Below are 27608 nucleotides of genomic sequence, written 5' to 3' on the forward strand. Positions count from 1 at the left end.
GACAAATCCGGCAGCCTGGAAGATCCGGACTGGACCAAATTCTGGACCGGGTGATAGTCCATAGCAGCCACCAGTTCTGGCCACCAGAGGGCGAAGTGAGCACCGACGTAACACCTTGCCACTCCACTGACTCTTGGATCTGGTCCACTGAGGCCTGCAGCTTAGATAATTTCTCCTCCAGTATTGTGGAAATCTGTTGGATCAGCTCCTGGATGGCCTCTGCCGGCAGGCCTGCCGCCCAAGTGTCCTCCTACGTCGCCGCCATTTTGAAGCGTGAGTCCTGTGTGCGGGGCTTCTTGGCGTGCAGGGTCTTCGTGGGCATAACAATCTTCCATGACACCCAAAGCCGTCCAGATTTGGCAGAAAAACCCACGTTCCCCTCGCTTCTCATTCGTGTGGCTATGGAGTCTCCCCAGGAGTTTTTTGCAGGCAAATTTTAAAGATTTCGGGGTGGAAGGAGCGAAGCCAGGAATAGAGACGTCCGTTTAGCTACATAGCATCACTTGACCCCCCCCCCCAGCTCCCAGGTTTCTGAAAAAGAGAAAATTCAATTGGACTCAGCCTGGTTGTTAGGGAATAAAGCTATTTAAATAGATGTCTTGTACAGAATATAAAAAAAAAATGGGAATGAGATTTCCCCATCGCATCCAGAGAGAGCCATGGAGTAATAGAGGAAATGGATCCCCAAACCGAGGCAGGCCAGGTTGGCTTGTCAGCTGGCAGGTGTTTACTAGAGCTGACAGGTCAGATCAGCTGTCGTCTCTGCCTCCCCCCCCCCCCCAGTTCCCAGGCTCTTCCCAACTTCGGAAGCACACCGAGGGAGGAGAGGCAGGAGGCTGCCAGTGTCAATGCAGTCTTTCCCTTTGCAACAGCATTAGGACATGTGGTCCCAATGCCTTGAGGGGAACAGCAGCCATTTTTTCCCCTCATCTGGTATTTGCTCCTGCTGAAAACAGGAGAGCTTTCAGTCCACATTGGAACTGGAAGAGGAGGAGGATGTGTCTTCTCCCTACCCACTTTGCATCAAGACATGTTGGGGGGGGGGGGGGAAATGCCCTGAAGGGACATCTGGGTTTTTTTTTTGTTCCAGGACTTAGTCTCATTGGTAGTCATGGCCCTGTAGTTGAACTGTGAGGCCTCATTTTTAGCTTCTATGCGTGCAGGGTTGCTTTGGAGGTGTCTGAAGGGGTTATCACCCCTGAAGGCAGTAGGGGAGGGCTAAGGGGCCCTCTTGGGCTCTAAGGCCCCCTTGGATTCAGTTTTTGAAGGTCCTTCCTTGGTGTGCTTAGGAGGGGCAGTCCCAGGCGATTGCTCCTCTTAAGGAGACCACTCATCTCATCCTTCTGCTATGGACCTTGTAGAGGGGGATCTGATGAAGGAGCAGCTTGCAGGGCCCTTGAAGCATTTTAACTAGGCTTTCATATACTGATCAGGAGAAGCCCAATGGTGCCTTTCAGGGGCTAGGATTTTTGTTAGCCTTTATCCGGGCATTCCCCAAGGGGAATGCATTCGAGATGGTGGCTGCAAAGGCGACCGCTGTACCTGTACATGGGGTCTTGGCCCTCCAGGAGCTTTATGACAGGAAAGAACAGCAATTCTGCCTGCCCTTCTTGGTGGGGGAATGTAACTTTAGGCTGCCATCTAAGATGGCCATGTGGCTCAAGCTCTGCTGTGCTGGCTGCAGCAGCTTCCTAGGTCCTTGGAAGTTGCTTGCCTGGAGTCCAGAACAGCCTTTTTAGTGGATGTTCTCTATGTCCTGGGTCACCTGCCTTCCAGTTCAATGGTTTCTTCTGTAGTGGGGCACCATTGGCTGTGGCTCTGCCTTTGGGCCGCAGATGCGGCCTCTAGGAAGCTGTTGGGTGAACTGCTCTATAGAAGGTGCTTGCTTTTTGGAACAGACCTAGAGAAAAGGCAGGGCCATTTTGCATCCTGGCACTGAAGCAAGGAGGGCACAGAGAGCTTCTGCATCTAGGGGGCATTCTGATGGTAAGGGTGCTCCTCAGCCCAGATGGAGGATTTGAGTTTGGTCCTTGAAGTAGGGTTCCTTTCATGGTCCCAAATGAACCGGGTCCGCAGGCCCCTCTGGCTGCCCAGTCTTCCGGTGGGAGGTAGGTTGTCTCTCTTCCTTGGCGAGTGGGCCTGTATCACCTCAGATCAATGAGTCCTGGAGGTGGTCAAGAAGGCATGCCCTTTGGAGTTCATCCATCCGATTTCGAATGCCTTCATGGCCTCTCTGTGAGGCTCAGCCCTAAAGTGGCAGGTTGCTGCTCTTACTCTGCATCCTCTGTGCAATTTAGGGGTGGTGGATTCCATGCTGTGGACGGTTCTCCATATATTTGGGTGGATCCTTTTGCCCCATTTTTTTACCTCAAGGAGGTAAATTATTGGCCAAGAGTCCAGCACTTTGGACCTTACGAAGGAAAATCTCCACATTGCCATCACAAGAGATTTCTGTGCTTTTGTTTGTTGGGGCAGTACATTCAGGTTTGAGTCCTTTGGCCTGGCTACAGAACCCTACACGTTTTCTAACATCATGGTGGTGGTGGCTGTAAAACCTCCAGTGCCAGCCTGGTCACCTCTCAGTTCATTTTCCACTGGGCTGGGTAGTGAACCAGTCCAAGTGTCATCCGATTCTGTCTCAGTCCCTGGAGTACCTCGGGACCTTTTTGCCATGACCATGGGGATGGTATTTCTTTTGGAGGAGCAGGTGGAGATTCTGCGCACATGATAGTGCAGGTTATGCGAGCTCCTGGAGCCTACTGTAAGGCATTTTTTGCGGCTACTGGGCTCCATGACTGCGACCCTGGAGGTGGTGCTCTGGGCAAGGGCTCATATATACCCTCTGCACAGGGCCCTGTTGTCATGGTGGTCTCCGGCCTCACAGGATTTTCATTGTCTTCTGCCTCTCACTCCCAAGGTGAGACTCAGACTGGTCTGGTGAGACAGTCCGGGTCACCCAGTTCCATTGTATTCCCCTCAGTGGGTTCTGGTCACACAAATGTGAGCCTTTTAGATTAGGGAGCTCACTTCCTGGGCCAAGTGGCCCAAGAGACCTGGTCAACCCAAGAGGTGACCTAGTCCATCAATCATCTGGAGACCTGGGTGGTGCAACTAACCCTGCGGGGGTTTATCACTTCTCAAATGGGAAACAGTTAGTGTGATGTTGGACAATGAAACAGCTGTGGCTTACATCAACAGGCAAGGTAGTACCAGGTGTCAGGCTGTGGCCTTGGAGGCAGCGAGCTTCTGCCAATGGGCAGAAAGCCATCTCCACGCCCTTACAGCCGCTCATATTGCAGGTGGACTTCTCAGCCTCTCTCTTTCCTGGATATGGGAGAATGAAAATGGAGGCATCAGGTCTATAAATTCATTGTGGACCACTGGGTCTCTCCACAATTCAACCTGATGACATACAGAGTGAATGTGAAAGGTGGAAGCGCTTCTTCGGGTTTTCCTTGAGCACATTTTAAATACAGTTGTTTTTGGTGTTTTCTTTATACCACCCTACCTCTGAGAAAATACTCAACCTGAGGTAACTTGGCTGTATATGACTAGAACAGGGTAAAGATAGGTATTTTTCCCCAGCAGAGTGAGGGCTACACTAGCTTTCGCAGTCACCTTTTCTACCTGTTGAAGACCTTAAGATCATCATACGATCACACCCAAGTGCCGCTCTGTGCACAAAAGTTCTTCACCCCCCTAAACTGTACCGTTCCCTCAGGTTTTTGCAGCCCAAATGCATGACCCTGTATTCTTTAGCATTAAATCTTAGCTGCCAAATTCCAGACAATTCCTCTAGTTCAGTTAAGTCCTTCCTCGTGTTATCTCCACCATCAGAGGCATCTACCATAGGGTAACCATATGGCTCCAGAATAAAAGAGGATAGATTGACCCAGTTCGGATTTTACTTCCATTGAAAGCAATGGAAGTAAAACCCGGACTGGCTTAATCTGTCGTCCTTTTTTTTGGAGTCATATGGTAACCCTAGTCTAACCTACTGAAGAATTTGGTATCATCCACAAAGAGGCAAACCTTACCAAACAGCCTTTCAGCAATATCGCTTTAAAAAAAAATATTGAAAGGAGAAATTGTGTCTTGCCTGATAATTTGCTTTCCTTTAGTCAGTTATACTGTTCTGCAACCTGCCCTAGCAAGACCTTGACCCAGGGTTCTGGGTGTGCTCTTTGTATCCTTTTCAGGTCTTAAAAAAAAAATCTTATTCTGATTGGCAGCAATACAGGGTTCCCATGAAATTGCTATATCCTGGTAGATGCAGGGTAGCTGGTATTTTTCTGTGTTGTTTTGCTCGCTTGATTATCATTGTAGCTGCAATGGTTGAAGGGGCTTCGGTGCATTGCAAAATGGGACCTTCTGCTTGGTCAGATGTACACTGGATTGTTACAGAGAGCACCCCAGTTTATACTGGTGATATCGCTGGTAGAATTCAGTTTTCTCTAGCTCCACCTGCTGGTAGGAACAGATAACACCCATTAGTGCAAAATAAAGTGTAACTGATTAAAGGAAAGAAAATTATCAGTAAGATTTTCTAATTTCGAGGAATATCATTTGTTCCTTTGTTCCTCAAATGCAATTAAGATGCAAATTTCTTACCAGACAGTTCCAGCCTTCACTGCCTGCGATATATAGTTTGCTTTATTAATGTCTGTTGTAAAGACTCCTGCTGCGAGGCCATATTTACTATCATTCGCTCTCTCGATGACTTCCTCAATGGATTTGAACTTCAGGATTTGCATCACCGGCCCAAATATCTGACAATTAAAGAAGACTTAGAAACTTCTAAGGCACAATTTTTTTTTATGGCTTCTTTGAGAATTTCAGAAGCTGAAGTCTCCCTCAGCCTCTGAAGCTCTGAAAAGGCCAGTATATTAAAACCAAGATAAAAAGTTAAAACAAACAAACAAATAAATAAATAAAATTAAGATAGAGCGACTCAGGGCAAAGGGGAGATGATAGCTTGCAGTACATCCAACCAAAGAACATTATGGTAAAAAAATAAAATAAAAAATTGTTTATGAAGGAGGTGAAGCAATTATTAAATAGGAGAACTTTTTAGGATTTAGCTTGTTTCAAGAAAGGTCTTGGGTATGGAGAAGAAACCAATCTTATGCGCCTCGGCAAAAAAAAAAAAAAAAGGTACCTGCAGCTTTGTGCTGCTCTGTGGAAAGGTCAAGATCTTGCAAGGCTTACACTGCATTTGCCTCCAGTGCTATAAAAAAAATCTCACCTTATGACTTTTGGCTGAAGCCCCCTATAAATCCCACCAGGCTCATTCTAGTACCTCCTCTCGTGCTATGGTCATATCGTCCTTCACATCACCAAATACTGTGGGCTGGATGAAGTATCCCCGGTCAGCGGCAGAACCTCCACCACACATCAATTTGGCTCCTTCCCGCTTCCCACTGCCGATGTAGCTCAAGACCTTCTCAAACTGAACTTTGTCAATCTACTCAAGAACACAAAAATGAGAATTATATGGCTCGGAAGGGAGGGAGGAGGAAAAAAAAATCAGTGTTACATTCACCACATCTTTTCAGAACGAAGACCACCGACACATTGCATCATGCAACCTTTTTAATCTCCACCCTCTCCCCCTGAAAAAATAGATGTCATTCCTTGTAAAATAAGAGCAGATTACTTTCTGGGTTCAAATATTCCTTGCAGCCTGCACCAATCCACCTTTTGGTACCTGGTTCTAACTAGAGGAAGAACTGTCTATGCTGATATCTGGTTGAAGTTCCACAGCTTGGTCATGGCAGGTAATTTGCTTACTTGCTTGTTAGCGTTTGGCTATGCCGTTTATTTTTCTATGCTATACTAGAGATAGCAGTTATGTCCACACAAATTAGGACAGGAACCATTCCAACTAATCAATTATCAGCTCTAAGATACAGCTGGTTAGGCTGAAAAAGACCAGAAGCTCTCTTTTGAGCCTCCATCTCAAAACCAGATCCAAGGCTGGGATCATGGCACCCAATCCTGGCACCCAAGCCCTCATTTTCAACTATCAGGGGAAATTATATATCCCCTTCCAACAGGCCAAGCCCAGCCATTCGGGTGACTGACTTTGGCCAGGGGCTTCCTATAGAATGTGGTAAACTATATCTAGAGTTAGAAAACTAGGTATCACACTTCCAGGGAATGCCCCCATCTCAATAACATAGTAAATGATGGCAGATACAAGACACATGATCCATCCAGTCTCTCCAACAAGGTGGCTGGAGCTGTGCCTGCCACTCTGTGTGGGCCCCAGCCACCCATGCTTAAACACTGGCTGTCAAGTCTCTACCATGCTAACCATAGAGACAGTCAAACAAAATGAGAGCCTTCGTTATAACCATATATCATCCCCAAGCATTGCTGACAGTATTTAACTTACCAGTCAAGATGTCTTCTCCTCTCCCGAGTAGCACAAGACAAAGTGATCTATAACACCGGAACTGACTAAATGTATCCTGCATTTCCACGGAGACGTGGCTAAATGGTTCCCATGAATGGGATGCAAACATACCAGGCTATAATCTATTTAGGAAGGATAGAGAGGGTCGTAAAGGTGGAGGAGTAGCTCTGTATGTGAGAAATGATATCACGGCGACTGAAATGACAGGGACCTGGGGAAAAGAAGAAGTGATATGGATCACCTTAAAAAGAGATGATAGAACCTCAGTCCATGTGGGTGTTGTCTACAGACCCCCAACACAACTGGAAGAACTAGATAGGGATCTGATCGCGGATATTCAAAAGTTAGGAAAGAAGAGGGAGGTGCTGTTGCTGGGAGATTTCCATCTGCCGGATGTAGATTGGAAGGTTCCGTTGGCAAAATCGGAGAGAAGTAGACAGATCATGGATGCTTTCCAAAGTGTTTTGCTCAGACAAATGGTGACGGAACCCACAAGGGAGGGAGCAACGCTGGATCTGGTGCTCACAAATGGGGATAGCGTGTCAAATGTCCGAGTGGGTGCCCACCTGGGCGGCAGTGACCATCAAACGGTTTGGTTTGATATGACTGCTGTAGTGGAGGGCAGCCACTCAAAACTCAAAGTCCTGGATTTCAAGCGTGCTGACTTTACTAAAATGGGGGAATACCTGAGGAAGGAGCTGATGGGCTGGGAGGAAGTACAAGAAGTGGAAGGACAGTGGTCCAGGCTGAAAGAAGCTATAAATAGGGCTACAAACCTTTATGTAAGGAAAGTAAATAAAAGCAAGAGAAAAAGGAAACCGATATGGTTCTCCAAGCAAGTGGCTGAGAAAATAAAGGCTAAAGAGTTGGCGTTCCAGAAATACACAAAAACTCAAGAACAGGAACACGGGAAGGAATACCGGAGGAAACTGAAAGAAGCCAAGAGAGAGATACGTCTGGCGAAAGCGCAAGAACAAATGGCTAGAAATGTAAGGAGGGGTGACAAAAATTTCTTCAGGTATATTAGTGAAAAGAGAATGACTAAAAAGGGAATTGTGAGACTAAAAGATACTGCGAACCGCTATGTAGATAGTGATGAAGGAAAAGCAAATTTGCTAAATAGATACTTTTGTTCTGTTTTCACAGAAGAAAATCCTGGAGCAGGACCGCGATGGACTGGAAAAAGTACAAATGATAGTGGAGTGGATACAGCATCATTTACAGAAGAGAGTGTGTATGAACAACTTGTAAAGCTAAAGGTGGACAAAGCCATGGGACCGGACGGGATCCACCCCAGGATATTAAGGGAGCTCAGAGAGGTCCTGGCGGGTCCTCTTAAAGATTTGTTTAATAAATCCTTGGAGACGGGAGATGTTCCGAGGGATTGGAGAATGGCGGAGGTGGTCCCTCTTCACAAAAGTGGTGATAGGGAAGTAGCTGGAAACTACAGGCCGGTAAGCCTCACTTCGGTTATTGGAAAAGTAATGGAAGCGATGCTGAAGGAAAGGATAGTGAATTTCCTGGAAGCCAATAAGTTGCAAGATCCGAGACAACATGGTTTTACCAAAGGGAAATCGTGCCAAACGAATCTCATTGAGTTTTTTGATTGGGTGACAGGAGAATTGAATCAGGGACGAGCTATGGACGTAATCTACTTAGATTTCAGCAAAGCTTTTGACACGGTTCCCCACAGGAGGCTTTTAAATAAACTGGATGGGCTGAAGATAGGACCTAAAGTGGTGAACTGGATTAGGAACTGGTTGACGGACAGACGCCAGAGGGTGGTGGTGAATGGAGTTAGCTCGGAGGAAGGAAAGGTGAGTAGTGGAGTGCCTCAAGGATCGGTGCTGGGGCCGATTCTGTTCAATATATTTGTGAGTGACCTTGCCAAAGGGTTAGAAGGTAAAGTTTGCCTATTTGCGGATGATACTAAGACCTGTAACAGAGTGGACACCCCGGAGGGAGTGGAAAACATGAAAAAGGATTTGAAGAAGCTAGAACAATGGTCTAAGGTCTGGCAATTAAAATTCAATGCGAAGAAATGCAAAGTGATGCACTTAGGGAATAGAAATCCACGGGAGACGTATGTGTTAGGTGGTGAGAGTCTGACGGGGAGAGGGACCTTGGGGTGATAGTATCTGAGGATTTGAAGGTGACGAAACAGTGTGACAAGGCGGTGGCTGTATCTAGAAGGTTGTTGGGCTGTATAGAGAGAGGTGTGACCAGCAGAAGAAAGGGGGTGTTGATGCCGCTGTATAAGTCGTTGGTGAGGCCCCATCTAGAGTATTGTGTTCAGTTTTGGAGGCCGTATCTTGCTAAGGATGTAAAAAGAATCGAAGCGGTGCAAAGAAAAGCTACGAGAATGGTATGGGATTTGCATAACAAGACGTATGAGGAGAGACTTGCTGACCTGAACATGTATACCCTGGAGGAAAGGAGAAACAGGGGTGATATGATACAGACGTTCAAATATTTGAAAGGTATTAATCCGCAAACGAACCTTTTCCGGAGATACGAAGGCGGTAGAACGAGAGGACATGAAATGAGATTGAAGGGGGGCAGACTCAAGAAAAATGTCAGGAAGTATTTCTTCACGGAGAGAGTGGTGGATGCTTGGAATGCCCTCCCGCGGGAGGTGGTGGAGAGGAAAATGGTAACGGAATTCAAACATGCGTGGGATAAACATACAGGAATCCTGTTCAGAAGGAAAGGATCCTCAGGAGCTTAACCGAGATTGGATAGCAGAGCCGGTAGTGGGAGGCGGGGCTGGAGGTTGGGAGGCAGGGATAGTGCGGGGCAGACTTATACGGTCTGTGCCAGAGCCAGTGGTGGGAGGCAGGACTGGAGGTTGGGAGGCAGGGATAGCGCTGGGCAGACTTATACGGTCTGTGCCAGAGCCGCTGGTGGGAGGCGGGGATAGTGCTGGGCAGACTTATACGGTCTATGCCAGAGCCAGTGGTTGGGAGGCGGGGCTAGTGCTGGGCAGACTTATACGGTCTGTGCCCTGAAGAGCACAGGTACAAATCAAAGTAGGGTATACACAAAAGTAGCACACATGAGTTGTCTTGTTGGGCAGACTGGATGGACCGTGCAGGTCTTTTTCTGCCGTCATCTACTATGTTACTATGTTTACCATTTGCAGGAGATAGAAGTCTGTCTGTCCGGCTTTGGCTTTAGTTCCCACTACTCTTGCCCAACATCACACCTCAACAGCCATGTTGCATTTCCATCCAATTTCTACTTAGGCATCTCCTGTGTCTAACCGATACATTTTTGAATTCACACACAGGTTTTGACTTACCACCTCTCCTGGAAGGGTGTTCTAGGTGTCCACTACCTTCTTTGTAAAGATTTACTGACTTACACCCCGAGTTTACTTCCCTGCAATCTCTATTCATGTTCTCTAGTTCTATCGCCCCTACGCCTCTAAAGCGATTTGTTTGTATATTAACACCTTTCAAGTACTTAAAATGTCTGTATCATATCACCTCCCCCCCCCCCCCCCCACCTCAAGCCAGCCTGGTGAGCAGAATCTTGGCCCTCCACATAGTAGTGCACAGTGCATTGTATAGTACAGAAACAGGCCCAGCATCCCTTGCTTTACCATCACATTAACAAATACTCCAGATCTTTTGCACTTCTTCCCCACAACCCCCTTAATCCAGGAATAAATACCCTCCATACCCATCCCTATCCGCCAACTCCTCTTCACATCACTCCTCCTCCCGGCCCAATCACCAAAATTTACCACAACATACCTTATTTAAAATTTCAAAAGTAGATTTTAAGAAATGTAATTCCTAATCTCAAATACCTAGGGTCAGCACATCATCTTATCCACCAATCCTTTTCTCCTCCAATTTTTTTTGTTTTAGCTGTTGCTGTGACACCGACTGGAATGTTCTCTGTGAAGAATCTCTCTCTCTCTCCAACCTATGGGCACAGTTTTGGGGGGGAGGGGTGGCAGTGCCCCCCCCCCCCAAACAAGCTGCCACCCCATCCTCCAATCCCCGAGCCACCGGCAGCCTCTGCCAGAAAGCAGCACGCATGCTGCTTTAGACCTGCCCCCGGAAGCCTTTCTTTCTCCTTCAACTTCCTGTCAGGGTTGCCAGGTGGAAAATTTTTTTCCCACCCAAACGAGCCCAAATCCAGCCCAAAACCCGCCCAAAGTCAAACCCCGCCCCTGACACCCCCACCCCCGCATCCCCCACCCCCGCCGTCATCGGCCCCGCCTCCCACATCATCAACCCCGCCTCCCACGTCATCGGCCCCCACCCAGATCAATAACCCCGCCCAGATCAATAACCCCGCCCAGAACAATAACCCCGCCCCCCGCGGCCGAAAAAAAACGCTTAAAAAAACACCCAAAAGACCCCAAACAAGCCCAAAAAACCGCAACCCGCCGCGGGCAAAAATTTCCCGCAGCGGGTCGCAGAAAACCGCCCAATTGGGCGGTAAAACCGCCCACCTGACAACACTGCTTCCTGTTCCCATGCAGGCAGGAAGCTGTAGGAGAGAGAAGGGCCTCCAGGGCAGGTCTAAAGCAGTATGCGTGCTGCTTTCGCTGAGGCTGCCAGGGGCTCGGGGATTGGAAGACGGGGGACGGTGATACCGGGCACCACTAGAAGACTCCAGTGCTGTGGTGGTGGCGGGGGGGGGGGGGGGGGGGAGCGGCAGGAGAGAGACATGCCCCGCCCTTTGCCTCCCAAATGAAACTGTCAAACTATGCCCATGCTTCAACTAGCATAAAATCAATTTCTGATTAGCTCAGATTGTGCCCTCTCACTTTTGTTCAATATTCTTGGAATAAAAAGATCAGATCTTTTCTGGCCTTATAGTAATGGTACATGAGGGATTTGGGGAAGCAGACAGTATTTTGTAAACTGACCTGAGGTCCATGTTCTGTCTTGAAGTCAAATGGGTTACCCACAATTCTAGCTTTTGCTTTTTCAACACTCCTCTCCAGGAACTCCGGATAAATGTCTTCCTGTACATAGATACGAGAGCCCGCACAGCAGCACTGCCCTTGGTTGAAGAACAAGGCAAAGTGGGATTGTTCAACCGCCCAGTCCACTAAAGAGGATTTAAAAAGGATGGGGGAAAGGGGAAATATTTAATTATTTTGACTTCAAAAGGTCTTGCGTTCCTGTATTGTTTTAAAGTTTCCTTTCAGTATTTGCACCATAAAATCATTGGTACAGTGTTTAATTATCTGGACACCCACCAGACAGGACTTAAAAAAGATCTGGATTTTCTAGTCCATTATAAACCATGAAATATCACTGCTTTGTCACCCTCTGATCACCATGCATATCTCCCTGCCCCTCATCCTCTCAGCCCTCTCTGTTTCTCACCTAGCCCACCCCTCCCTCATCCCTTCAGACTGTCACTGAAATACTTTGATGTTTCACTTATATATGCTGTTACTTATCAAAATTTGCTTATTTCTGATCTGATGAAGAAGGGATACCTTCGAAAGCTAATCAAAAAATGTATTAAGTTAGTCCAATAAAAATGTATCATTTTTTTTCTTTTCTCTGTTTTCTTTTTCGATTGGATTTAGTTTAATATCACTCCTGTATTTTCCCCTTTAATGTGCTCTATAAACTTGAGGTTAGTTTACCCTTCTTTGTTTAATTTTGTTTCTTAGACAGAGGGAGAGCGATTTTAAAAGCCATTTCCACAGGTTAAAACAAATGCTTTACCAGTGGTAGTGGGCTTTTAGACAAAATTTCCCGACCTATATGTTAAGTATGTTTTCATGTCCTCTATTTTTGCATTTATTTTTGCAGTATGGTGGGGGGGGGGGGGGGGGGGGGGGAGCTTCATGAGCAACCAAAACATGCCTACTTCTGAATTTTCAAAAATATTCATGTTTTTTTGCCAGAAAAATACCCGTACAAATTAAATATTTGCAGGTACTTCATTACAGTAAAAAGCATGGGTACTTTTAGATGAAAATCATTAAAAGTCTGTTGGTTAAGGAGGACCCACGGGCTTTGAAACAAATGTAGGCAGTTTTAAAAATTACCCCCATACTACCTTCAGTTAAGCTTATTTTTTTCCTATCCTGTGACCTCTACCCAGTGGCACTCCTGGCCTGGATGGCACCTGGGGCGGAGCGCCGATTCGCCCCTCCCCCCGGGTGCAGCGCGCCCCCCGCTAAATGACACCTTCGCCTCCCCTCCGGCGAAATGACACCCCCCCGGGTGCACGTCGCTTGGGGGGGGGTGCCGCGACGCACGCCTGCTCCGAGTTCGCTAAACTTCGCTTCGCTGCAGCTCCCTCTGCCCTGGAACAGGAAGTAACCTGTTCCAGGGCAGAGGGAGCTGCAACGAACGAGCGACGAAGTTTAGCGAACTCGGAGCAGGCGCGTGCCGCGGCACCTCCCCAGCAGCGTGCACCCGGGGTGGACCGCCCCCACCTTGGTACGCCACTGCCTCTACCATTGTTTAGCCATTTTTTTCCTCCAGGGTGGGAAAAATAAAAGGGAGTGTAATTCCATGGTGGCAAGGGAAACACATATGCCCAATGCTGGTGTAAGTAAACTCTTACAATCTACATCAGACATGACGATAATTGGACTCTTTCCACCAAGCTCCAGGGTCACTCTCTTCAGGTTACTGCTCCCTGCAGCCTGCTGGATGCTATGACCAACCTGTAACAAACAGGGGAACTTTCAGTACACGAGCTCACATACAAGCCAAGCTTTCCACTTACAAAAGCACCGATACATAAGAAACCACAGCACCAAGATGTCTGCTTTGGCTGCAATTGGCTCATTTTCTTTGCAGTTCCAAAACTAGGCCAGCAACAGGTCAGTACTAAAACTTCATAACTGGTTCTTGCTCTTGGCTTTACATAGAGAGCACCACCTTTTTCAGGGGTATCAGGCGAATTCCCACCCGGACAGTTCCCACCAAGGACTCTCACTCGTTCCCCGCCCTCATTTCCCACCCTCCCTAGCCTTTTTTTTTTTTAAAGCCAACCAAAGCTTCTTTCATGTATTGGTTCCCATAAGTCCTGGCGGTGAGTTAAAAAAAAAAAATGTATTTATTAACAGTATCTGGAACAAAGAAGTTAGAGAAGCATACGATCTACACAGAGGACGTATATTAACAGAATAACTTCATAGAGTAGCAATTTGTTATAAATCGTAATCAGTGTGTCATTTTGAGGGGCTGAATTAGGTTGAAACCTAGTTTGGGGGTGTGAGGGGCATTACCTCCCCCCCCCCCCACCACATGAACTGGACATCTGGAAGTGGAAAGGGATGTGTAACAGATGATATTTTTTTTTGGGGGGGGGTGAGGGGGTACTGGCCCCCCCCAAACAATCTGAAAGAGAAAAGGAAGAAAGATTAGTTGCCTTGTGTGTTTTGTATTTTTTTGGGTTATGGGTGGGAATAGGAAACAGAGAGTGGGGTTAAATGGGCAGTATTCACAATGGAGAAGGGTAGTTAGTGGGGTTCCTCAGGGGTCTATGCTAGGACCGCTGCTTTTTAATATATTTATAAATGATTTAGAGATGGGAGTAACTAGCGAGGTAATTAAATTTGCTGATGACACAAAGTTATTCAAAGTCGTTAACTCGCGACAGGATTGTGAAAAATTACAAGAGGATCTTACGAGACTGGGAGACTGGGCGGCTAAATGGCAGATGACGTTTAATGTGAGCAAGTGCAAGGTGATGCATGTGGGGAAAAAAGAACCCGAATTATAGCTACGTCATGCAAGGTTCCACGTTAGGAGTTACGGACCAAGAAAGGGATCTGGGTGTCGTCGTCGATAACACACTGAAACCTTCTACTCAGTGTGCTGCTGCGGCTAGGAAAGCAAATAGAATGTTGGGTATTATTAGGAAAGGTATGGAAAACAGGTGTGAGGATGTTATAATGCCGTTGTATCGCTCCATGGTGCGACCACACCTTGAGTATTGTGTTCAATTCTGGTCACCGCATCTCAAGAAAGATATAGTAGAATTGGAAAAGGTGCAGCGAAGGGCGACTAAAATGATAGCGGGGATGGGACGACTTCCCTATGAAGAAAGACTAAGGAGGCTAGGGCTATTCAGCTTGGAGAAGAGACGGCTGAGGGGAGACATGATAGAGGTATATAAAATAATGAGTGGAGTAGAACAGGTGGATGTGAAGCGTCTGTTCACGCTTTCCAAAAATACTAGGACTAGGGGGCATGCGATTAAACTACAGTGTAGTAAATTTAAAACAAATTGGAGAAAATTTTTCTTCACCCAACGTGTAATTAAACTCTGGAATTCATTGCCGGAAAATGTGGTGAAGGCGGTTAGCTTAGCAGAGTTTAAAAAGGGGTTGGACGGTTTCCTAAAGGACAAGTCCATAAACCGCTACTAAACGGACTTGGAAAAATCCAAAATCCCAGGAATAACATGTCTAGAATGTTTGTACGTTTGGGAAGCTTGCCAGGTGCCCTTGGCCTGGATTGGCCGCTGTTGTGGACGAGATGCTGGGCTCGATGGACCCTTGGCCTTTTCCCAGTATGGCATTACTTATGTACTTATGTATAGTCCTTCCTGGTATGCTGGGAATTGGTTCAGTGGGAATTGTCTAGATCGGAACTGGTGGGTGGGTGAACTGTCCAGTTGGAAACAGACCGAGAACCTTTTCAGGGCACCTCCTTGTGAAGGAACAGATGTACAAATTTCCTGGAAAGTCTCACTACTACAAATGAGTTTTTCTGATCTAAAAAACGGTTACCTTTAAAAACTATTCAAAAAATGTATTAAAAAATGTATATTCCGCACTATCGCTAAATGTTCTAGGTGGATTACAGAGTCACATACACAATAGTAAAACTCACTCACATATTACAACATTAATAAGACTCAAAGCCCACACAACTTAAACATGTTTATTTAAACTTGACGAAATTGCCTTAACGAAGAAATCAAAGCTATTTACAAAAATTAATAAAACATAAGAAAAATAGAAAAGAACGCCAATATATAGACAAGAAAACAAATCACACCAAAAAAGATAAAATATAGTTGAAAAAAAAATATGTATTTTCAGAGCTCTGCTCTTATATACAAGGGAAGACTCCCCAAAAATAAAATGCACCTTTTCTTATTACTTCCTAATATGCTTGCCTGGGATTAGACAAGACAAGTCTGATCACTACGTGAACACAGACAGTGCGCCAGAGCATAGGGGATAGTCAATAACGTCAAATAATCAGGCAAACCCGTATAAATCGCTTTATGTGCCAGGGTAAATCTTAAAATGTATTCTCAAATGTACAGGTAACCGATGCAATTTCAGCAACAAAGAAGTAATATGATCAGAGCGTTTTGCGTGACATAATAAACGAGCTGCCATATTTTGGAGAGTTTACAAATGTTTTCTTGCAGAATTTGGAATACCAGCATAAACCACATTACAATAGTCTGTGAACAAATGAAAGCATGAAATAAACTATGTAACCCTGAAAAATCTAGAATACCTCTTACTGATCTTATCCTTCGAAGAGCAAAAAAGCTCAGTTTAAGCACAGATGAAATCCGCCTAGAAAATATCCAGCAACATATGACGCAATTCCTGCTTTTGGACTGCAAAAGAAATAACACAGACTGCTGCTCGCCTTTCCGGTTTTTCTAATGACGCCTGCTGTCTTACCTCAGTGGAGCCTGTGAATGCAACTTTAGCCACATCCATGTGGGAACAAATGGCAGCTCCCGCTGTAGGCCCCATTCCAGGGATAATATTCACAACACCTGGTGGAAATCCAGCCTGTAGGTATACAAAAGTAAGTTCATTTTTGAAAGTTTACTATTACCACCCAGCAACACTCATTATCACCATGAAACAGTGAACCCCAACCTCTTCCAGTCTGTAACCCACTGAGGAATATAACTTACTGGACCAACTCAAGAATCAGCCACATCCCAGCTTGAATTCCACCTCCCCCAATGGTTTTATGTAGTGACTGCTGCAAACCAAAAGCTCAAGAAACAGATGTATCGCAAGTTTGCTCATATGAACTTCGTCCTTAGAGGGACCACCGATTGCAACCCAATACAAATTTTGCTCTACATATAGGAATCTTATTACACTCTATCCTTGGTTCTAAACCCCGATCTTAAAATTCCTAGCCCATAGCTGATAAAGAACAGTGGGTATCTTCAAGCAAATAGCCCTAGGAACGAGAAATAGATTTATCATAAATTGACTTTTAGGAGCTGACCAGGAGCTTCCACGCTTGTGTCCCCAGGTTTGACGTCACAAACGCAATGTACACAACCCCCTCTCCACAGAAGGGAATGGGGAGGGGGAGAGGGAAGATGGGAGTCCTGGCCACTGTTTAAAAGGCAACACTGCACCTAGTGGCTTGACTTGAGGGCCTATGACCGCGGGATTCTGGATGGACCCTTGTGCGCTGCCCTGGCCCAAAACCATCACAGCAACAGCTGGACTAAATCGAGTGGAAGGAAAATATAAAAGTAGGTGAAACGGAGAAATCCCCATAGTCATTCATAACCCAGAATCCCAGCCTCGATTCTGACCGAGCTGGAATACCCAAAACAAGGAGGTAACCGCCAAGATCGCCAACACATTCTGACCTTTATAGAAACCTTTTGCTTTCTTATTTTAGCCCGAACTCTAATACTATTTAGATTTGCTTATTTATTTGGGGTGGGGTGGAAAACCAGCATAGTGGTTAGCGCACTGAACCATGATTCAGATGTACTTCTGAGACATGGGTTGAATATATATTTTTGATACTGATCCTGTTTGGCCGTAGCTAACTTACATCATCTTCCAGGTACCTCTAAGACTGCACTGAAAAAGATTTGTTCTTCCTGGTAAACGTTTACTCCCCTCTCTTGTATTGTGGCCATCAGAAACATTAGTTAACTGTACATGAAGCTGCACACGTCCTAATGTTACTGGTTGTTGCTACTACTACTACTTAACATTTCTAAAGCGCTACTAGGGTTACGCAGCGCTGTACAATTTAACATGGAAGGACAGTCCCTGCTCAAGGAGCTTACAATCTAAAAGACAGGTGTATAATCTAGAGACAAGTGTACAATCTAAAAGACAAGTGTAGAGTCAATCTGATAGGGCATACTATATTTCTCACCTCTTTAACAAGGCTGGCCACATAAAGAGCTGTCAGGGGAGTCTGTTCTGCCACCTTCATTACAACCACGTTTCCTGTGGCCAAAGCTGGACCGAGCTTCCAGGTCTGCGACATCAGGGGGAAATTCCACTGAAAGAAGACACAAAAGGGACCCCCTGCTTCCTTTTAAAATCTTAATGCACAAAATTCAAACAGATATGGGGCCCTTATTTGGAGGCATTAAGCCCTAGAGGACGTAGCTTACTACTTAATAGGCATAATGCGACACCCTGAAGGTTAAAGATAATTCTGATCACACATATACTATAGTCAAAGACAGTGGGGGGGAGGGGGGAAGGAAGGAAGGGGGAAGGGATCTCTCAGGGCTCTCAGAATACAAGCCAGGAGGGAGATCGGGGAGAGAGGGGTGAAGGAGTATACAAACGGATGGTATCACTGGAAAGAGGAGGGAAGGAGGGGTGGGGGAGGAGGGTGGAAAAGGGGGAGGGGAAATAATGTTGGATGCTGATAATGAACACAGACGACAACTGGCTTTGTAGATTCATATGTGCAAAATTTTATTTCTGTATCGGTTGTTCAATAAAAATGTTGAAACATAAAATCTTAATGCAAACCAATGGAATTGGAGGGCGGTTTTCAAAAGTGATTTACATGGGTAGTGTTTGAATTGTATTAAACAGGCTATCTGAAAACTACCCTCCCTGGATGTGGCTTAAGTGCCTACATGATGCTATCAAGGAGGACACTTTTAGTCACATCAAAAGGAAGTGAATTTATTTTTTTTTTAGGGGGGGGGGGGTTAGATTGCATTTTCAACTCTATACTGTAATTTCTCTGAAAACTTCTACCTGCAGAAAAGCAAGCACAAGTGGTCACATGTAATTTGTACCTGTGGTGAAATTCAAAGTCACAATACCTCACGAGTTGGTGCTTAGCCCTGGGTAAGAAGTACATGAGGCCTTTGTCCCAGTGCAGACATTTGAAAATTGCTCTTAAATGGAGTTATGTGGAATACTTGCTCATTGCTATGAGGAATGTTGATGAATAAAGCCCTGTACCTATGACCATCAGTTATCCCTGGACAAAGGGCTCGTGCCATTGGTTGTAGCTTAGGCATAAAAACTGGCCATCTGCGGTCAGTGTTTCTTTTAAACGCTGTATAATTCTCCACACAGATCAATTCTACTGCAAATGATGTTGATAATCTCAAAAAAACACACGGGGGAAAAAGTCTCAACGAACTGTGGCAAAACCTCAATGGATGATTGCACACAGTAAAAAGTAAAAAGTCATCATCGACTAAAAAAAAAAAACCCCTTTTTTTATTTTTAGTCTCTTTTATATATACGTCTTGAAAAACAAGTCTTTATGCATCAATGTTTCTCCAAATCTTATAGAGTCAAAAAAAGATAAATTTAACTAGACTTATCCTTACAATGTCGACTCCAGCTTGCGTGTTAATCCATGGACGGTCCCAACGGTTCCGTTTCGTGTTGCTTCCTCAGGGAACCACACCACAGAGCATCCAAATTTAAAGATTGCTCTTTTAAACGCTGGCCACAGTGCATAAACATACCAGAATATTTAGTGCCAGCTGCTATTCAGATACTCTGCAGATTGCAACCTTATCCAGATAACAGCAATATTTAATGCTGTTAAGTTCAACTTTAGCTTTGGTCCGTACTGTCCTAGCACTATCCGATAGTGCTGGGGTGGTCTGAATGGGTATATGGACATTTCATCACCATGGTCAACATAAATGTATTCAAATTGTGTGTGTGGAAAACAGGGGGGGAAGTGTTGCACCTAAATATGAGCCTCGCTAAAAGTTCTTATACATACAATTTTTGCAAGGCTCATATTTAGGTGCAGAACAGCAGCGTTTTCATCACTTTAATCTGCCACTTCCATCATGTGACATCGGCACCAGCACAGACATTTCATCATGCATTCAGACTGTGCGCGTGATGAAACAAATGGGGGAGGAGGAGCATGCAGATAATTGCAGCTTCTTTGTGCGCGTGTCCAAAGGAAAGCGGAAGTGTCGGCACACACTGGCTGGCACGCCTTTCTTTTGCACCTAAATATAAGCCTCAAAACACACACTGAATTCTCTTTCCTGTTTTATCTACACAAGTCTCCAAGAAGCTACCTCACTTCCTCTCCTCACTCCATTCCCACCCTCTCCAACCCAACTGTGATATGTGCTTTGTAAATTACTTGCGAGTGATGAATTGTCACGGTTTCAAGTTTCATCACCTTTGTGCGTGAGGTTTACACACATATTCATTGTACATTATGTGATATCTGCTATTTTAAAATGTAATTATCTTTACTCAGGGACCATTTTACAAAGGCACGCAAAGGCCTACACACGTCCAGGGCACACCAAATCAGCATTACCACCCGGATACCCCATGCCCCAGGTAGTAACTGAATTTGGTGTGCACCGAAAACATGTGGACCGCGAAGCATTTATCTGGCAGTAAACGGCATTGGGCACATGATACATGCCTACAGCCTGGGTAGCACGTGAGACCTTACTGCTAAGTCATTGGGTGGTGGTAAGGTCTCAGGATGAAAATGGATGCACATTGGTTTTTATTTTGCTGCATGTCCATTTCCGGCCCTTTAAAAAAAAAAAAAAGGGTCTTTTTTCCAGGACATGGTAAAAGTGGCCCGGAGCGCTCCCAAAATACGTGCTTGCATTGCCATAGGCCACTTTTTGCTGCAGCTTAGTGAAAGGGCCCCTCAGGGGTCCTTTTACAAAGGCGCGCTGAAAAATGGCTTGCAGTAGTGTAGGCACGGTTTTGGGCGCGCGCCAATCTATTTTTCAGTGTACCTGTAAAAAAAGGCCTTTTGTTTTGCCGAAAATGGATGTGTGGCAAAATCAAAATTGCCGCGTGGGTCTGAGACCTTACCGTCAGCCATTGACCTAGTGGTAAAGAATCCGGGCGGTAATGACCTGTACATTTCCGAAAATAAAAAATATTTTTTCAGACACGCGCCAAAAATGAAATTACCACAAGAGCCACGCAGTAGTCAGGCGGTAACTCCATTTTGGTGCACGTTGGGCACGACTAGATGCTTACACGGCTTAGTAAAAGGGTCCTTCAGTTTGCTGCACAAGTTTTCTGTGTATATAATGTGCAGTATAGCCAGCTTTCCGATCGCTTGTTGGCCTGTCGGTTGGGGCCCAGACTGATCAGCATCGGATATAGCTGTATGTTATGTGTTTAAGCTTTAGGAATTTGTTTTCTTTTCTTGTTTGTAATTTGTGGTGGTCTTGTTCTATTATTAAGTCTTGTTCTTTTATTAAAAATGGCATTTTTATTATTTTATATTGAGTTGTAAACTGCTTAAAAATTAATTCCTATGGGCCGTATATCAAATTTGAAATAAACTTGGAAACTTGGGCGATAAAAACACTGTTCTTCTGTGCCTAAATGTGACGCTCGTGAAAATGTGGTTTTAGCAAGGCTCATATTTAGGCGCAAAAGAGTAAGGCACCGATGTGTGCTGGCACCCCCTCCCATCTGCTGAAGGTTCTCCATGCATATTATTTGAATACATTTTGCTTGAGTATGTGATGAAGGATCAAATGATGAAATATCTCCAAACCGATCTAAATAAATGCCACAGAAAATCCAGGAAGGCCCTTGACAGTGCTACTTATCCGAGTAGCAGGTGCTGTTACCCAGATAAGGATTTTTGAATATTGAGCCAAAAACTTATATTTATAAGCAAAAAAAAAACAAAAAAAACAAAACACACACTAATCAGAAATCCCTTTTTGCTACCTAAATGAGCACAAAATTAACCTGAGATTGCTACCTAGGGACAATGCTATTCTTTGTCTTTTTAACATTGGGGTAGAGAGGATAGGAAAGATCTGACAGTAATTTCTGTTGATGACCAGTGTTTTTCTTTTAAACCCCCCCCCCCCCCCCCCTTTTACAAAAATATACCAGACTAAGTTCAGGAACACAGATGCATGCGATTCTTTGAAAAAATGTTTCAAAGACAGAAGGAACGAAATCCCATTTTAGAACTGCATCAAACACGGAATATTATCTGTAACCAGTGGCGTAGGAAAGGGGGGTGTCGACTTCGCTGGTTCACTGCTTTCTCTGCCCCGGAACAGGTTACTTTCTGTTCCGGGGCAGAGCGAGCAGGGAAGCAGCAGAGCAGACGCAGCTCCCAGCGACGTGCACTCGGGGCAGACCAGTCCTCCCGCCCGCCCTCTTTGGTAAGAATGCGCTCTGGGGGGGGGGGGGGGTGCGCTGTGCTGCACCCAGTGGGGGGGGGGGGGGGGGTGCGCAGCGGTGAACCGCCCCGGGTGTCAGCCGCCCTCGCTACGGCACTATCTGTAATATATATTTGATTGTGTGCCTTTTCCAAATTCAAGCTCAGGGCACATTATGTATTCAGGTATATGAATTACTTCCCTGCCTAAACCGATTTACAATCGAGTTGTACCAGAGGCAAGGTCACAAAGGGGCTCATTTTCAAAGCATTTAGACTTACAAAGTCATAATAACCTGTGGAACTTTGCAAAGTCTAAGTGCTTTGAAAATACGCCTCAAAATTGTCAGCAGCAGCACTATTTGAACCCTGGTTTCTCTGCTTCTCTAAGAAGTTAACTACTCTAGGATGGCAGATTTTCAAAATCCTGCTTTTTGTTCAATGCTTTGCTTGGGATTCTAAATTAGCAAGGATTACTGCACTAGCACTCACGGCGGCAGTTCTGTACCCGGGAGCCACAATTTAGGTAGCTTGATTTATTTATTACATTTGTACCCCGCACTTTCCCACACATGAGGCTCAATGCGGCTTACATAGTAACAATATAAAGAAATACAAAGTCATAAGAAGAATGTACAATTAGTAGTAAACGTAGTATTAATGGGGTTAACGGATAAGTAAAATTGAACATAGGAGGAATTGAGTGCAGAAGGAAATGAGCGGTAGGAGGTAGGCGCAGGAAGATGGAGAGGAATAGATATGGGATAGCAATAAGGATAATGGGAAACATGGTCAATGTATAACAATCGTCGGTAAGAATCATGTGGGCAGACTTTAGTTAAGTTGAATCGTTAGGGTAGGCTTTCTTGAAGAGATAGGTCTTCAATGCTTTTCTGAAGGGCAAAAAGTCGTTGATTGTTCAGATGGATGCTGCCTGCTAACTAATGCTCAGATTCTAAAAATGGTGCCTTAAGTTGTGTGTGCTAATTGGGACACACAGCCAAAAACTGTGCACACAACTTAACTGAACAAAATAATTGGTGCTAATAATTGGCAACTAACCACCAATTATCAGGACTAATTGGCAATTAGAATTCATGCGAATATCCGATTCTATAACAGAATGTGCCTAAATCCTCTCTCGCGTAACAATTTGGGGGCACGTTTAGGGGCGTTCTGATATTTTATGCACGTTGATATAGAACCACGCCTTCCTTAGGCACAAGTATTTAAGCCTGCTCATAGCAGGCCTAATTGCAGCTGCCTACAGTTAGGCGCAGCGTAGTGCGCCTAACAGTTCTATAAAGGATGCATACTCTTTATAGAATTGCGCTAACCACGTTTCCTGTCTGGCACCAATTTTTAGGAGCTAGTTATACAGTTTGGCCCTAAGTCTATAACAGCATCTGTGTTGCTTTGTATCCAGATTCCAATAGAGAATACAAGCTTAAGTCAGCATTGCTGGGTAAATATTTAGGCCACGTCAATGGCAGGCCTAAATGGGAACTCCTAGACGCAGTATTTACAGAATACTGTATGTTGCACACAAGTTGTGCATGGTACTGAGAAACATGCCCCAAAATGGTACTTAACCTTTCTTAGGTGCCTCGTTACAGAATGAGGGGTTACATGCTTAGGAATTACTACCTCTCTCCCTGCATCTCCCCAGATGACAAAACAAGTTTCCTCTATGCTTGGATTACTCACCGGGATAATCTGTCCACATACTCCCACTGGCTCGTGTCTCGTGTAGCAAAAGTAATCTCCATCTATAGGAATGGTTTTTCCATGCCATTTGTCAGCCCAACCAGCAAAATATCTGAACAGCAAAATACGCATTTTATTACCACAAACTACGATTAAATTCTACTTTTTGGAGACTTTTTTTTTTTTTTTTAAAGATCCGAAATCCTATAGCTTCCTTATAGCTCTTTGATTTTAAGTACATTTTACTCTGAATACATATATATCTTATTGATCTTATGTGTGCGTCTTCATTACATAGTCCTCGTTCTGTGGCACTGAATCTCTTCTGCTTATCTGCACAGTGGTACTGCTACAGAAATAAACAATGGTAACTAATTTTACTACTACTACTACTATTTAGCATTTCTCTAGCGCTGCAAGGCATACGCAGCGCTGCACAAACATAGAAGAAAGACAGTCCCTGCTCAAAGAGCTTACAATCTAATAGACAAAAAAAAAAGTAAGCAAATCAAATCAATTAATATGTACAGGAAGGAGGAGAGGAGGGTAGGTGGAGGCGAGTGGTTACGAGTCAAAAGCAATGTTGAATAGGTGGGCTTTCAGTCTAGATTTAAAGGTGGCCAAGGATGGGGCAAGACGTAGGGGCTCAGGAAGTTTATTCCAGGCGTAGGGTGCAGCGAGACAGAAGGTGCGAAGTCTGGAGTTGGCAGTAGTGGAGAAGGGAACAGATAAGAAGGATTTATCCATGGAGCGGAGTGCACGGGAAGGGGTATAGGGAAGGATGAGTGTGGAGAGATACTGGGGAGCAGCTGGGAGAAAGAGAAAACCACACACTTATGTAAGGAGCCAACAGCACTTTACAACTCTATCCTCACTGAAAAACTAGCCTTGCTCTTATTAGGTGAAAAAAATTTTTAAGGGTAGATGCCAGGCCTGAGCCTACCTTCATTCCCAAGTTCAGAACCAATCACTACATTTTCATTCCTTTCCCTACGCCCCCACCTCCCCCAAGGGCATCCACCCACCTTCTCCCAGGCCTACCTGATGGATGCCCTGGTTGTCCAGGCTAAAGTGGGCAGCATCCCTGCTGCTCATGCTGGCTCTGGGTTGAAAATGGCAAGTCCCTACCTCTGGCTACTCTTGTCTTTTTTGAATAATTATACCTTTATGCATTTTATGTAGTGGTGAATCTTCAAACCAGTTGAGGTATGGTATGTAGTAATCAAATGCTTACTGGAGAACTGGAACATTCTCACTTGAGTAGATATAGCCATCCTTCAGGGTTAGAGGGTAAATGCCTCAAGATACTTCACCTCCATTCCATATTCTGCTTTAACTCTGCCTCTAGTTCTTCTTTCTGAGAATTAGCGTACCAGAATCATGGCAAAGATTTTTAACCTGTCCCAGGAAGGACAGCACCACCAATCCAACAGATTGACCCCAGGCCCCATACCCCCTAGGAGATATCTTCTTATTCACACACACCCCTCTGTAAACAAATATGAATTTGCATACCTCAAATATTTTACTGCCATTTTCAAATCCATTCTATACGATACGGTGTATGGCTTCCCATTATCCAAGGTCTCCAGGGTCTAAAACAAGAGCATTTATGTGAAAAATCTACATTTTAACATTGGAAGTTTTTAATTTATGAAAAAGAAGGGAAAGGGAAAGAGAAATGGGACGTGATATACTGCCTTTCTTTTTTTTTATTATTTTTTATTTTAGTATTTTCAAAGATACACAATACAATGTGACCATGCAATTCACATTCAGTTCCATAAACAGAAAAACATTTCATTCAACATATAAGGAAACAATAAGAACATTTTTTTTTCCCGTCCACACTTAAAGAAAAAAAAAAGGTTGATTCCAAGATAGGAGAAATTTAACAGGAATATTGAATTATTACACAATTGCTACCTCTGTGTTCAGACTCCAGCCTGTTATGTAGGAGGGCATATAACAGTCACTTCAACTCTAGCATCTAAGAAATCTGGAGGAGTGGCCGAGTGGTTAGGGTGGTGGATTTTGGTCCTGAGGAACTGAGTTCGATTCCCACCTCAGGCACAGGCAGCTCCTTGTGACTCTGGGCAAGTCACTTAACCCTCCATTGCCCCATGTAAGCCGCATTCAGCCTGCCATGAGTGGGAAAGCGCAGGGTACAAATGTAACAAAAATAAAATAGATACTATTGGAGATTCTACATGGAATGTTGCTACTATTGGAGAGTCTACATGGAATGTTGCTATTCCAGTAGCAACATTCCATGTAGAAGGCTGCGCAGGCTTCTGTTTCTGTGAGTCTGATGTGCAGGACGTCAGACTCACAGAAGCAGAAGCCTGTGCGGCCACATTGGTGATCCATGTAGAATCTCAAATAGTAGCAACAGTGGAGGAGTGGCCTAGTGGTTAGGGTGGTGGACTTTGGTCCTGGGGAACTGGGTTCGATTCCCACTTCAGGCACAGGCAGCTCCTTGTGACTCTGGGCAAGTCACTTAACCCTCCATTGCCCCATGTAAGCCGCATTGAGCCTGCCATGAGTGGGAAAGCGCGGGGTAGAAATGTAATAAAAAATAAAAATAAAATCTTTACGCTGTTTAGGGTCTACAAATTGAAATTGTTTGCCCTCAAGCAATACGATACATATACAAGGAAAACGTAAATCAAAATTTGCTTTAATGGCCTCGACTCTGGGTCGCAGTTCCAAAAAGGCCCTGCGTCTCGTTTGCGTTGGCCTAGATAAATCAGGAAAAATTCTAACCTTGCAACCCATAAACAATCTTTCTAAATGTCTCAGGGAAAGCCTTAATACTGCATTCCGGTCTGGTTCCAGCACAAAAGTGACCAGCATAGTCGTCCTGTGGGTAACTACTTCCAAAGAACTTTCCAGGAAGGAAGTAAGATCCATTTCTTCACCCGTCCCTCGTATAGGGGGATCTCCTACTGTCCCCCTAGTATTCCAGATGTAATAGGCCCGAGTTATGGGTCTTTGTCCATTCCGAGAATATCAATCATATATTTTCTCACCATCTCCATTGGGGAAATTAAAGGAGATTTGGGGAAATTAAGGAACCGAAGGTTAAGTCTACGAGCCTGATTTTCTAGGTATTCCAAACGTTTGTGCAAGAAATTGTTGTCTTTAACCAAAGCAGATTCCACGGTCCCCATTTCTTGAATTTTAGTATCCACTCTCTCAATCTTACAGGACTGCTGCGTAGTCACTTGTGCCTGTATCAGCACAGCATCCGAAAGAGTTCTAATATTATTAGTATTTTCTTGCAACATTTTTTGCATGGAGGTTATATACCATGTCCCACAGTGAATCAAGCGTCACATTTAAGGGTTTAATTATTCCACCTGTTGGTAACGGGGTGTGAGGCAGGAGCTCAGTGTGAGAAAGCTTAGTCACAATATTTTGTGGTAATACCTTTAAGGCCAAATCGGCCGAAAACGCCTGATCCTGGGTCCTGTTCTGATTCACCGCAGTCCTCCCCTCTAACAGTTGCGGATTCACCACTCCGGTGTCCGTTTCTGCTTGGGCTGTTGTGAGTAACACACTCCCCGGCTGCGGTGGAACCCTGCGTTCCTCGGGGCTCAGGGAAGCCCCGTCTCCGCTTCCCATTGACGTCAATGCGTCGGCATTTACAGAAGGAGTCGATGTGCACAGAGGACACAGTTGCGCCGTGGGAAATTGCAGAGTGGATTGTTTCAATCCCGACGATGGTCCAGGAGTCGAGGGGAGCTCCTTTACCTTCCCCCTTCGCTTCCCCATCGGTATCGATGAGTCGAGGAGCCCGGAAGAAACAGCAATCTGCAGCAGCCACTCGGAGCTAACTCAGGTGCGTGTGTTCAAAGCGCCATCTTGGAACTGAATTCTGTATACTTGATATACCGCCTTTCTGAGGTTTTTGCAACTACATTCAAAGCGGTTTACATAATATATTCAGGTACTTATTTGTACCAGGGGCAATGGAGAGTTAAGTGACTTGCCCAGAGTCACAAGGAGCTGCAGTGGGAATCGAACTCAGTTCCCCAGGATCAAAGTCCACTGCACTAACCACTAGGCTACTCCTCCACAAAAGTTAGTCAATTATATGGCTGGAACCCTTTTAT

The 27608-nt window shown here is 45.0% G+C and overlaps 1 protein-coding gene across 2 annotated transcripts in view; it reads right to left on the minus strand.

Moving 5' to 3' along the window:
- The window catches only part of LOC115479552 (aldehyde dehydrogenase, mitochondrial-like), a 68972-nt gene that overhangs the window by 11645 nt on the left and 29719 nt on the right, over positions 1 to 27608 (minus strand). The window contains exons 4-12 of one of the 2 annotated variants that reach the window (XM_030217521.1): positions 25006 to 25085; positions 23491 to 23602; positions 17539 to 17667; positions 16071 to 16184; positions 12974 to 13076; positions 11307 to 11491; positions 5300 to 5464; positions 4612 to 4769; positions 4117 to 4467 (exon numbers count right to left, since the gene is read on the minus strand). In XM_030217521.1, coding sequence (XP_030073381.1) covers positions 4455 to 4467; positions 4612 to 4769; positions 5300 to 5464; positions 11307 to 11491; positions 12974 to 13076; positions 16071 to 16184; positions 17539 to 17667; positions 23491 to 23602; positions 25006 to 25085 — 1059 coding nt within the window. In that variant the 3' untranslated portion in view covers positions 4117 to 4454. Of the gene's footprint in view, positions 1 to 4116; positions 4468 to 4611; positions 4770 to 5299; positions 5465 to 11306; positions 11492 to 12973; positions 13077 to 16070; positions 16185 to 17538; positions 17668 to 23490; positions 23603 to 25005; positions 25086 to 27608 lie in introns of those variants that run through there. The other variant, XM_030217520.1, reaches the window with a different exon arrangement.

Source organism: Microcaecilia unicolor, chromosome 11 (assembly GCF_901765095.1).
Source record: "Microcaecilia unicolor chromosome 11, aMicUni1.1, whole genome shotgun sequence".
In the NCBI taxonomy this organism is placed as follows: Eukaryota; Metazoa; Chordata; class Amphibia; order Gymnophiona; family Siphonopidae; genus Microcaecilia; species Microcaecilia unicolor.